Genomic DNA, 13262 nt, shown 5'->3' with positions numbered 1-13262 from the left:
CCATTGTATGACACTTTGAAATTGTGTATGTATAATGTTCTACCATGAGTTCTTGTGTCTTAATGCTATCAGTAGGTGAAAATAGGAAATCACAGTAGTATCCACCCACAGACCTTGTTATCCGCAAACATGCCGGAGATAAGCTACAAGTGGTGTAAGAGATGCTTGTTTTGCTACTTATTGGTGGGTGCTTTAAAAATGAGAGCTTGTGCACATTGGTTTTGATGATATTCCAGCATGCAGACTTCCTGATATTTTGGCTTGAACTTGTGTTCCTTCCACTGGTTGATGCACAGCAGCTCTTTTCTATGGTTATTCTTTAGTACATTTACTCAAATGGCAGGAGATGATGTTCATAGATCTGCAGGCCCCTAGTCTAATCTGCCAGAACTCTTTGGAAAGGGGGATGCTTTGATGTGCACCAGGGATGTGAGGCACTAGGCTGTTCAGCCCCACTGATGTTCCTGAGAATCATGGGTTGTGATGCCCTGAAGCTCTAGGCAAGTGGATCTTCCCATGAAACCTTTCTTCCCTGAGATACTTTCCAGCGTGCCTTCCTTGTGCTTTTTATGTTAACATTGAAAATGTTTCTCCCTTTGAAGTCTGTGTATATGGGGAAAGTGTGGTGTCAAAATAACACTGTCTTAGCTCTACATTTGTTGGGAGTTTCATGTGCTTCCTCACCTGGTTTGCTACCAAGAGGTCATATTTTACAGGCAATGACTGTAATCAGAGGCCTGATCTGGCCTTCTTGAAATGCAGCAATCATAGCCTCATGATGTGTGTGTTTTATGGACCTGAAGAATAATTCTCTGCAAAAAGGATGCGGATACAGCTGTGACATCCTATGATACTCCATCTTCATATCCAGTCTTAAAATGAGGTTCTATTCCTTCCTGCCCACCACCCCAACAAAGCTTAGAAATCTCTCAAAATGCTGTAAGGAACAGTTTTTTGCATTTGGTGAGGATTTGGGTGGTGAGCATGCAGTGTGACATAACAGGTCTTTGCCTCCATAATCTTTTACCCCTTCCAACATCCAGGCATACAGAGCCGATTCAATGCTTAATCTTGGTGTAACGAAACCACCTCGTGGTTTCTGTATTTGGGTTGATCTAAATTGGGATGGCAGCAGTTCTCGAATCCAACAGCTTTGGGCTATTTTAGGTAGTGAAAATCTGCCACTGGCACTATGGGAGGCATTTATAAGTAACAAGCTAATTATGTAAAATGCACACTGTCCACTTGTTAAGATCTTCTTAGTTTCATAATCAAATCAGAATTTGGTATGTATAACAGTTAGGTGATTTCCCTCCCCTGCTGCCTTGTTAATACAACTTAGTTTGCGTGATCAATACAGGAAATGCTTTGCTTAATACTGGTGGTTGATAGTGGCCCACATGCCTCTATAATACCATGGATAAAGGTTTTTTTTTAAAAAAAAAAAAAAATTACTGAGCACAAATGCGTTGCTCTGAAGATGGATGATATGCAGCCATTAACATGAAGTCCCATCAGTTAAGTAGTACTTGCTGAACAAAACTTTGACACTCCTTGGGTCATGGTACTTTGATATGACTTTGTATGAGCTCTGTGATACAAAGTAGTAAATGATCAAGTCATCAAGTATTCTGAGGCTGCCTATATGAAGGGATGTCAAAGGTAGGTCTGACTGGTGTCCGTGCGGATGGTCTGTGGTCCCACTGCCTCTGAAAGGAAGGTGAGGGTCCTGCAACCTGCACAGGTAAGAGTTCCTTGCTGTAAACTGTCTTGCTAATCATCCTGCTGGTGAAAGGAGTGACATTTTCTTCTCACCTGTGCCAAATGTCCCCTTCTGAAGAGCTGGTGCTACCTAGATCCAGAGTAGTAGAGGATAATTGCAAGAACACAGAGCACTTTGCTATGAGTTTTGAAGACTGGCTGGAGAGAAGCCTGTTAAAGACACCTTGGTCATCAATATCTTCTTATGAATCACTCCCATGCTTAACCACTGTTAAATCATCTGCTTGTCTTCAACAAAACTTCCACAATAAGCATTTCTTACAATGCTGTGGGGCCTGAGCCTTTCATGATGGTGGAGAATGGAGACCAGGAGGTTGATGGCAATGATCATATTGCTAGTTCTTTTCTTTCAGTGAAGAAAGAAAAGAACTTTCCTTCCATGAAGGGAGGACCTGTGAAGTGCCCTTGTACCTGGAGCAGAGGGCAGTAGGGTTTGTGATGCTGGTTGGCTTCATGGGAACCTATTTTGCAGTCAGTGGTACTTCAGCAAGAACAGCCTTCTGCACTAGTGATTTATCCTTAATTGATAGCTTAATGTTGGCCATAGCTAGTTTGTTTAGACTCAGCCCTTGAAATTTTGTTTGGAACCCTCTTCAGAAAGACCTTTGAAACAATTTTGATCAAGAATGACATTTAAGATGAGCTTTGTATACTTTCCTCTTGATTTTATCAGCTCTTTTTAAGGAACCAATTTACAATCCATTGCCTGGTCTTTGCTGGGATTCAGAATTAGGGTAAACTTGTACTGTTCCATCAGCCCAATCTGTCTTATGCATCCCATTTTCTCCAATGCCCAGAAAGTTTGTTTTTTCACCTGTTTAGTTATTAAACCTGCCACAAGGATAATATGACATTAGAGTGGAAAAGCTATCGCTGCTGTGCAGGGGAGGAATTGCAGAGCCATAAACTGCTCTCAAAATAGATCAGATGATGTGTCAAACTGCCCAACCATCCAAATACTCCACAAGCTGACCTCCATGGGGATATGAAATAGGGTCTGGGTGATATGAGCGGGGGAGGTGGAAGCCCCCTTTGCATGCTCGTTTCTAGAAGTTCTCATTTGTCCATAAGTTGATAAGAAGCTGTTGAAGGTCCATCTGGGACCTTTAGGTCCTGAATATAAAAGCTGGAGCAGGGGAAGGAGAAGGCTCCTCCTACATTTGTTTCTTCTGTCCTGACAGATACAAGGAGCTCTTTGCCCTCACTGTGCTTCCCTCCAGGGCTCAGTTTCATCCTTCTGACCCCCACCAAATCCTGAGATTTCTGTTGTGTGGGAAGTAGCCTTTATTTTCTCCTTGTCTGTGGTGTCTGCAGAGGTATCTCTGGGCAGCCCAGGGAAGCTGCTGGGTTGACTACTGGGAGTTTCTCCCTTTGCTGCCAATCTCTGCGGTTTGAGCTGTGGTATCTGCTGAGAACAGATCGAGCAGTGTTGGGAAGGGACAGCAAGATTTATAGGACGGACAGGCTGGAGCAGGGGGGAAGGAAGAGGCTGGTCCCAGCACATGGTGCATATTGTGGAACTGTTGAATCTGGGAGATGGGGGCTTAACAAAAAGCTGGCTGAGGTGTTAGGGAAACAAATGGGCGATTCATTACAAAGTCAGATGTGTTCCCTGGCAAGGCTGGATAGGGCAGAGACTGACACTGACACCTGCTCCATTGCTGGAGCTGGGCAAGACACGTCCATGGTCCGGAGAGCCTCTCTGGAGATGTAGCAGAGCCATCGATGTTGGTGTTGGGATGGTGTTGGTGGGATTTCTCCATGTGAGCATGGTGGCATGTCCGGGATGGAGACCTAGCTGCTCTGACCATGCCAATTGGCCTGATGTGGTCAAGCCCTGGAGAGTGATGTGTGCTTGACAAGACCAGGTCAATTCTTGCTTTAATTGAGAAGGTCTGGGAGTACATAAGTGCTGCAGACAAAGCAAGGTCCTGGGATGCCTCTGACTGCCAAGACGCCTGTCTCAGTGCTGAGAACATACTGCACCCATACTGGGTCATACCAAAAGTTTCTCTGCCTTGAGCATTTTGTCATCCAGGGAGGTCAGTTAGAAAGGGGACAAGTGATGTCTCCTGGCACATCCTGCCAGCTTCTGGCAACCAGTGGATGGAGACTTCCTGAGCCATTGGCTGCAGTCAAACCCACATGTTTAATCACCCACCTTGGTATGCCTCCCTTTCCTGATTTTGTCTAATCCCTTTTTGTATCTATTTATATTTGAGGCCTTCACAGCATGTGGTGGCAATGAGCCTTGCATTTGGATGCCCTGCTTGGGGTAGGGGGAAGCTAAAGGGGAGCTGTAGAGGTTCACCAGAATGGGCTGGTTTTTAATTTTTTTACTGCTTTCTGTAGATTTAGGTGCAGGTGTTTATAGCATAGGTTGCTGTCTTCCTTTTAGGAATCTGGTCTCTGTGGCAGGAGGATGTACAGCAGAGCTTGTGTGTAGCTCAACTCTGTTGCAAGAAAATCTTGCCATTGAGCAACTGGCTTCTTCCCTGTGGTCTTCACTCTTTAAAATCTGTTATAAATTCCTTTGCTGTACTCCCAAGGTGAGCCTGTTTTTTGATGTTAACTTACCCTTGTGTGATCCATCATGTATGTGGTCTTATCCTGGCCCTGTACTACACCAGAAAGGAGCTTGAAATCCAAGGAGGGGAAACAGTTGTTTATAGTTTCTGTAAACGTCATCTAGATGTGCCCCTTGTTTTCTATGTCAGTGGAGAACTGTTTGGCCCAATCCTAGATTAAAATAAGCTACTTTAGCTTCACTGTCATGCGTGGAGCTGAGTTGTTTTTACTGCAACTAGGATTTGAGATCCTGGTAGGAGAGGATTTTCAGGCAGGGTAATTTTTTTTAAATGTGGTATATTTTTGACCCTGCTGCTCTAAGGAGAGGGGATTTGCTGTTGCTCTAAGCTATAGGCATTCGAGTCCTTGTGTATGCAGCTCTGTTTCATCCTTTTGTGGAAAATAATGGCCTTTTATTCTGGCATCTCTCCACCACTTGCTTGCTCATCTGGTGCTAAAAGGGTTAAAGCAATCCATTTATTTTCCTCTCCTTGTTGGCCTGTTTCTTCTTACTCTTCCATTGCATTGCCCCCCTCCTTAGGCTTCCCCCCTGCACCAAAACTCAACAAATACCTTCCAGTCTAGTGGGACATGTGCCAAAATAAATGACATTAAGGTTGGGGGGAGATGACAAAAACAACACATAAGGAGAAGGATGGGGCTAGAAGGGAGTGTGGGGTGGGAGCTGTGGAGCTGTCCAACCGGGGGGTGGGAGAGATGCGGGCTGGGGGGATAAGTCCTGGCACCCGCTGCCAAGGGCGAAGCTTAATGCGGTCTTAAACCGTGAGTGAAAGCTCCTGTTGCTGCCTGGCCCGTGCATTCCCCTGGCACCGCGGTTCACCGGCCGGTGTTAAGTTGAGTTGGAAATCCTTCGTAAATCTAGCTGATTGCTGCCTCATTCTTGAGAGGATGAAGGGCAGAGGAAACAGCCTTGCCCTCCTCCCTCTTCTCTTCTGCTTGCAAGCAAAATGGGTTGTTCCAGGGGAAGCAGGTTGCTGGCAGGTTTTTTTCCCGTGCTGCCAGGAAGCTCCCAAATCAAAAGCAGATAATAGTGGTGGAATTAAAAATGAAGCACCTCCCTCCTCAAAAAGCCTGTTTTTTTCCAAAAGTGGGTGCTGCTCAGTCCCCTGATGTGAGCTGCACTCATTGCAAGGAAACAGTGCAAATGTCTGCCTAGCTGGAGCTGCTGTTAGTGCTCTCCTCCTGTTGCCTCTTTGGTGGTGGATGTTAACTTTGCCCACTCTATTGAGATCCTTGCCTAAAATAATAATAATAAAATCCTTGCTACATTGGGCTGGGAGCTTCCAGAATAAGGTTTGTTGTTTGGAGTGAGGAGGGCAGCCGAAGGGGAGTTTGTCCTTGTGGTTTGGACATATCACCAAGGCCTGAAATACCTAAGTTTGATTCCTACCTCAGCTGCTGGAGGCCTTGTGCCCCCCTCACCGGGGGAAGGGAGGTGGATGGGAAGGCAATGCTTCCTTTACAGCTGATAACACTCCCTCAAAGTAACATGTAACCTGTAGTGCTCTTCTGCCTTGCATGGATGGGAAATGCTACAGCAGCTTCCAGTATTTGCTTATGGTGCTTCTGGTTGCCACGATGCAAAAATAGCTGTTACTTGTGGCACCTTGGTCCCATAGGTCCTACACAGGAATGCATCATGCTGAGGACATCTCTAGCCCTCCACGTCTGAACAGTCATGTATTCCTTGCTCATTCGCTGCAGTATTTTTAGTTCAGAAGCTAAATTTGACCCTCCTTTAATATGCACCAAACCATTGGCTTTTCTTTGTGATTTGGTCTTGCTTTGGGATGTGAGCATGGGGCAGCCATTCTCTTCAAGAGGCCAGAGCTTTCACCATTCTCAGAAGAGATTCTTCTGAACTCCTGCAGCATAATTCCTTTGTAAGACTGCTGAGATACACCTCTTTTTTTTTTTTTTTTATAACTACTTTTTGCCTGGAAGTTAAGTGAGTTTTGGGCCTGAGAGTACGTTGGGTGTGCATGGCAAGTTTGATACTCCTCCATGTCCTTTTTCAAGAGAAGATACTTAAAGGAGAAGAGTACAGAGGAAACCACTCTGTGGGTATGACCAGTTAGAGTGATTCAAGGCAGATATGAGTGACTTACCTTTTTATCTCTTAAAACAAAAACATGTTTTTTATACATGCTCCATTGGGAGTCTTTTGGAGTAGAAGTTCTCTCCACACTGGTTTTCTCCTTTCCTAATTCTTAGACCAAAGATGACTGACACTGTTCAGAAGCAGAACTGAGGACTTGTAGCTGTTTGCCTCTGAAATGCATGCTCCAAGTTTGCTGTATTTGTAAGGATCATGTGTAGGGTGTAGACTGGCTGTTTTCACAGTGAGGTTGTAAGGTCCTGTTGCTCATGCCTTTTGTGGCTGGCAGCGTGTGGTGTTGGAACAGACTCTGTGGTGGAGTCCTGTTACTCGTTCCTATGTAAGCAGAGACTGCAACTGAGGTCTGGGCAATATGCAGTAAAGAGATGGCCCACTTTTGAAGGGGTTGACATCTAGAAAAAAGCTCTGGATATGTGTACCATGCTATTGAGAAGATAAGGATCAAAATTGCAATTGGGAAATACTTGTTGTCATGAGAATGGCAGTATTCATAATTGGAGCTCTGAATGTTTGCTTGCTTTGTTTAATGGTTTCTAACAGCAAGGCACCACTGTTTGCGGAGAATGACATGGGGAGCAGAGAGATGTGAGCGTAAAGCAGCAAGTTGAACATGGCCTGGAAAGAAATACTGCCACATGTAGAAAGTGCTGTGGTTTGGACATGCTGCTTGAATGCTGGGGTGAGCAGCATGTTGATGTGAAAATACTTAGTCCTAGCTTTGAAGTGGCAGCGGGGAAGAAGCTTCTTCTTGCTTGCAATGTTTAAGTTCAGCATCAGCCAGCTCTGGGAAGAGCAGAACCAAAGTTCATGGGTGCTCTTCAAGTAGTTTCTTCAAAGGGATTTTGGGTTACTATGGAGGCACATCAATGGTATCTCTACCCACAAATATTAAAAAGGGGGACAGGTGATTCAGTGGCCCACTCTTGCTTCAAATATGAAGTCCTAATTGCTCACTATGAAATTGTAGGAGCTTTATGGGGCTTTTGCCTTGCTATACCCCAAGTAACAATTTGTATGGGGGCAGGGAGCATCCTATGTTAGGAAAGCGCCTTTGCAGTGTGTGTTATGGTGGGGGAGAGGTCATTTGAAATCTTTTGGGTGCAAGAAACAAAGATATAGGCCTGGTGTGAAGCTTAAATCATTCTGGTTCCTTGAGTTGAGGCATCATTAGTTTAGATATGGCAGAAAGGGTTAGTGCATGAGTTCTCAACTTCTCTTCAGAAAAATCTTTTGTCTTCATTAGAAGAAAAGAAATAGTGGAAAGAGAAGAAAAGTTAGAGGTACCAATGTTGTAGAGAAAACATTGATGAAACAAGTGGAAATGGAGTTGACTGGGGGTTGTACAGATATGCCAAAGAATTCTGGCAGAGAAGGAAGCGCTGGGGTAGGAATGCAATATTTCAAGTAGACCTGTCATTCCAGGATGGTACAACAGAGGCGTTTCCTTGCAGGAAGCCTTGGCTCGTGTCTTTGGAGGCTCTTGCGAAGGAAACTACTAAGCATCTCAAAAATGAGATGGCGCTCTCAATATCTATGCAGGCACCTTCTGTCTCCTCCCCCTCAAATTCTTGTTGGGAAAACCTCCAGTTAAGAGAAAATCCAGGGATGGACATGAAAAAATGAGCTGGTGAGGCAATAAACTCTTGCCTTCCCAGATTAGTTGAAAACAGGACCTATCTGAAATTGCCTCTCTGAAAGGGCAATAAATATATGTTAACACAGGTCCAACTTGGCTTTGTAGCTGTCAGTGTGAGCTGTGCAGGGGCTCTGTTTGGTATCCCTCAAGCTGAAGTCTGAACCTCAAAAAAGCAAAGCAATTAGCCAGGTAGGGCAAGAAGATCATGACCAAGGCAGCTGAATGCCACCACTAGTGCTTGGGCAAACCAGATAGGTCCCAGTGTGTACAAGTGATGATAAGAAACCTTCTGGCTCCCTGGCTTCTGCCTAGTAAGGGATTGAACTGGAAGGAAAATTTGGACAGGGAAGAATGCAACTGATGGTGGAAACTGCTCCTGCCACAAAAACTTGCTCCAAAGGAAGAGGACTTGAACATCTACTCAAGATTCGATGCAGCCAATTTGGCTGCTGCTGATTGTTGCAGGTGCTAGCTGAGTGTCTGTAAGTCTCAATCCCAGGCAAGGGTTCCTCTGAGCTAGACGCTGAGAAACCAAGTCCTTCCTGAAATATGGACAGTACAAGCTATCCCCCTCAGAGCAGAAGTCAGGTGAGATGCACAGAGGAATAATTAGGACAGTTTGAAGTATAAAATGAAGAGCAAAATTCATTCTCTTGACTTTGCTCTGATTGCTGTCACAGAAGCCAGAGTTGATTTCCACTGAGTTAAAACTTTTTGGGCTATGTGAAATGGATTTTTCTCTGGGATCTTAATGACAAACACCTTCATCCATGCTCAGTCCTCAGTCCAAAATACAATTACACTGGCAATGTAATGATAACAATAAATTGGGTGAATGTAACATATATTAATACTCAGCTTCCCACCTCTGTTCCAAAAGATGTCTTTGAAAGCAACAGCTTGGTTTTTGCGAGGAGCTGAGAAAGCATCCAGTGCTGACACCATTGCCTTACAGGACCTCACTCAGCAAAGGTTGCATAAAAGGGCTTTATAGGATTATAAAGGTACCATGTGGTGGCAGCTCCACCGTGGAGGGGGTTTCAGATGGGGGCACAGGCATCCTCTGGTTCTGCATGTGCTTTTTTATTGCTGGTGCTGTGCCTTGTGTGTATGGAGCTCTTCCAGGGGAAGAGCTATGTTGCTTGGTGTCTGGAAAAGCCCTTTACACTTTCCTCTAAAATTCATCCCTTGCCCTGTTCTGGAGAAATTTTTATAATTTGCTCCAGTCTGATTCAGACCAGCTTGGAAGGCAGTGAAATTGGCCTGATTGATAAACAAGGTGCTGATGGATGAGTCTCTGCTCATGCGTGTTTCATGGCCTGCTTCTCACCAGCCTGGATTTCTAGTCCTCCTGAGGAGGAGGGCTGGGGAGAGTGCAATCCTTGTGCACAGCTGGGCCAGGAAACCGGCTGAGAGGAGATGGAAAAGGTGGTTTTCAGCTTCCCCTCCAAGACTGTTGGTGTCTTCTCTGTGCTGTTTCTCAGGGGTGGCCCAGCAGCCATGGTTCACCTTGAACCATGGTTCACCACATGTCCCCATCAGATGTGCCAAACTTTTGCACAGAGCAGTTAAAATAAATATTGGCAAGTAGCCCATTTGATACTTCAATTTTCTACTGTTTCTCAGGATTTTCCAGCTGCTAATGTTAAGCAGCTCCTGGAGACCTGTGTTCTCTGTCTTGGTGGACCACTTCCTATGTTCTGCCCACACTAAGCTCTTTATTTTGCTTTTACTTTTTAAGAAGCTCCTTTCCTTGGGATCAAACTTAGATCTCAAGCTTTGTGATCCTATGATGTGGGGACCTATCTTTTTGAGGTGTCTCATAGCCAAGTAGGTAAGGTGAGAAGGTGGGGAAGGGCTTCAGAATCACAGATTGCTCTGCAGAAGTCTTGGCCATAAGATCAATTTCTGTATCCCTCCCCTAATAGCTGTCTGCTACATGATACTTGGAGCTTGTTTTCTCAAACATTCAACTGAACAGTGCATGCTCAGTGAGAATGGTAAATTGGGAGAGTGGGAGCTGTAGAAAATGCTTTTATGCCTCCTTCTCCTTTGCCAGCTGGGGATATCTCTTCCACCAACTGTGGAAGCTGGGAGGAATGAGCCTTCAGGGCAAATGTATTGATGAAGGCCAAGAATGGCTGTCCTGGAGATTTTGTTACAGGACTTTGCTACTGTGGAGCTTGGACCAGGCCACCTTTCTCATAAACAAGTCTATTCAATTGTCCACTTAACCAGGCCACCATGAGCCAGGTGGTGTCCTATCTCCTCAGGCAATAGTTGAGACTGGTTTGCACTCATATGTCAAGCCAAGCGGGAGTGAAAATGTATAAGTTAAAGTTCATCAGTGCTTCAAAATGTGCCGTTTAACTTTTTGGGTGGTTTTTATCTGTTTCGGAAGCAGAATTTTCTGAAGGTTTTTCTCTTTCTAGGAAGGGTGGAGGTGGGGGGAATTTCTATTAGTCACACTAGTAGATTCTTCATGTTTCCACAAATTGCTTTTTTTTGAGTCTTCATTTCTTCCCATTGTGGCTTTTTTCTTGAAATCCTAATACTTTTTGAAGTAAAGCTTCCTTGCCCATCTCCCTGCTCTTCTAAAACAAAAACCGAGTTGTTTTTCTCCTGCTTTAGACCCCTGATGTAAAATTACCTTGTTAAATCATTCCTGATGATTGTCATCTGTGCTGGGTATTGCTGGCTGTGGCTCAGGTCAGGATTTGGTGTCTGTTGTGCAAAGAGACTTGGGAGTGAAAGCATGCTAGCTGCTTGCCCAGGGGACTGTGCTCCTGGCAGAATGCATCCCATTGAGTTAGAGGGAAATCCTTGTTAAAAACAAACAACAACCCCCTGTTCCTGCAGGGCAGGTGGAGTTTTTAAGAGTTTGGGGATCATCTTGCACTTGGCCAAGGATGGGAGCATGTGCTCCACTTTCATGCCCATCTCCTGCGATGGTGCAGGCTATTTGTCTGTCTGCGCCATTCCAGCGTGTTCCTAGTTCTGCCTTGAGCAATTCTTCCCTTTTGGCTGAGGGAAAGCATGTCTTGAGGTCCCTCAAACCCTACATAGTGAATCCCATTGACTGCGTGGACTGGCCGCTGGCCGGAAGAGGACAGAGCCAGGAGGACGGGACGCGGGCAGCTCAGCCAACAAAATGCTCATGAGTCCAGCAGATGTTCCTGCAGTGCCTCGGCTCGCCGGGGCCCATGCCAGCCTGGTCCTGGTCCAGCAACTTGTCACTTGACACCGGGAACAGTACGCTGGCTTCTTTTGTTGCACATGGTACGAGTCAAGGACCTTGTGCTCGGATGAGGCAGGGCAGGGGAGAAGGCGGCAGGACGTGTATTTTTCCAAGGTGTTTTTTGTTTTTGAGCTTGTTGCTCTGCATTGGAAGCCTTTGGCAGCATCGCTTCTCAAAGTGAATCCTGCTTGCAAGCCTGGTGTTGTGGCTTGCTCAGTTTATGTAAGGATCTCTCCTCTTCTGAAGACAGAGCAGCTGTACATGGTGGTTTGTGTGGTGGGTGGCTGTGTGGTTTTTTGGTGGAATGATCTGTTCTCCCTTCCCATGCCTCTCTGGCTTGGCTTGCTATGCTAAACACTTTTTTCTATGTACAAGAGAGCAGCTGTAGTGCTGTTGCCTTTTTGCTGGCTGCTTGGCTTTCCATATTTATACATTAAATGCCCTGTCTGCTAGCAACTGAATTTAACAGGGAAATGGAAATTGTGGAGTTCTAGTGTCTGAATTAAGCTGGTAGAGAAAGCAAACCCAAATACCACTTCTTGCCCTCCTCTTCCTCCTATGCTGCAGAGAAAACCTCTAACCTCCATCCTCTTCCAGACACTAGTAAGTCCACATAGCTTAGCCAGGAGAGACCAAATTCCACCACAACTCTTCTTTCTCTGCCTGTTTTTTCTCCCCCCCACCTCACATCTGTGCCTCTCTGTCTCTTCTGCAGGCTGACCGGGAACGAACCCTTGACCATCCTCCCTCTGACCTCGGAAATGGAGGAAGCTGCTGTCAAAGCCCACTACAAAGTCTGTGACCGCCTGAAGCTGGAGAAGAAGCAGCGCAGGATGTGCCGTCGGGACCCTGGTGTGGCCGAGACGCTCATGGAGGCCATCAGCATGAGTGCCCTGGAGTGCCAATACCAGTTTCGCTTTGAGCGTTGGAATTGCACCCTGGAGGGCCGCTACCGGGCCAGCCTGCTGAAGAGAGGTGAGCAGCACGGGAGGCACAAGCACAGCCTGCTGCAGGTCCCCAGGCATCCTGGGGTCCTTCTTGGGGTTGCTTGTGCCTGACACCTGTGAGCATCTCTGGGGCTTTGTGGATAAAGATGTGGTCCCGATGTGTTCTTTGTCAGTAGTGTGTCTCCATTTCCTAGTGGTCCAAAGGGAGGTGTGAAGATGAAGTTGGGGTCAGCTCCTGTGTGATGGTGGCAAGAGGTTGCTGTCACAGCCATGGAGGCTCTGCATAGCTGTGACTTTGCTTGTGCTGGCAGGTCAACTGCTTTCTGTCTCCTGGTGTGGGCCACAGGCTTGGAGCTATCTACTGCAGATAGCTACAGTTGCTCCTCACTTCTGCTGGAACTCAAGCTGTTATTGGAGAGCAAGAGGTGGGCTTCTCCCTTCATTAAAAGGCAGGACATGCTCATCTTTCAGGATTTTTTTGCCACGGGTAGTGAGACAAGACAGGCTGTTCCGTGTTGATGCTGTCAAGAGGAGTCCTGCCACAATGCACAGTGACAGCAGCAGCTCTTTCCCTATGGTCTGTTGTTCAGCCTGGGGAGGAGTTCCATGGATGGGTGATTCTCACATGTGCTGATGGAGATGGACCTAGAAACCAGGGCTTGAACTTGCCCAGTGATGAGCATGAAGGTTTGCAGTGTTTCCTCCCTTGCTAATGAGTGAGAACGAGTCACACAAGTGTTGGGGCTTAACTTGTGCGCTGTCGCTGCCTCCAGTGGAAGCAAGGAAAGTCCTTATGAAACCCAAGAGGATCCAGCCTGAGCTGCAAGATGTTTAAAAATATCTCTGCATGCCAGAGGAGTCCCTGGATTCTCTGTGCCTTGGGAAACCCAAGCACTTTCTCATGCTGACACCTGGAGGCCACAGCTTGTTCCTTCAGATGTGCCTGCCTGT

General features: G+C 46.1%; 1 protein-coding gene across 1 annotated transcript in view; it reads left to right on the top strand.

The window, feature by feature from the left end:
- WNT9A (Wnt family member 9A) overlaps positions 1–13262 on the top strand; it is a 47540-nt gene that overhangs the window by 19201 nt on the left and 15077 nt on the right. Inside the window, 1 exon segment of the mRNA XM_088535041.1 lies at positions 12080–12339. Coding sequence (XP_088391167.1) covers positions 12080–12339 — 260 coding nt within the window.

Source organism: Tinamus guttatus, unplaced genomic scaffold, assembly GCF_059628265.1.
Source record: "Tinamus guttatus ecotype Peru unplaced genomic scaffold, ASM5962826v1 Tinamus_guttatus_pri_ptg000605l, whole genome shotgun sequence".
In the NCBI taxonomy this organism is placed as follows: domain Eukaryota; kingdom Metazoa; phylum Chordata; class Aves; order Tinamiformes; family Tinamidae; genus Tinamus; species Tinamus guttatus.
This window is presented reverse-complemented; position numbering and strand designations above follow the sequence as displayed.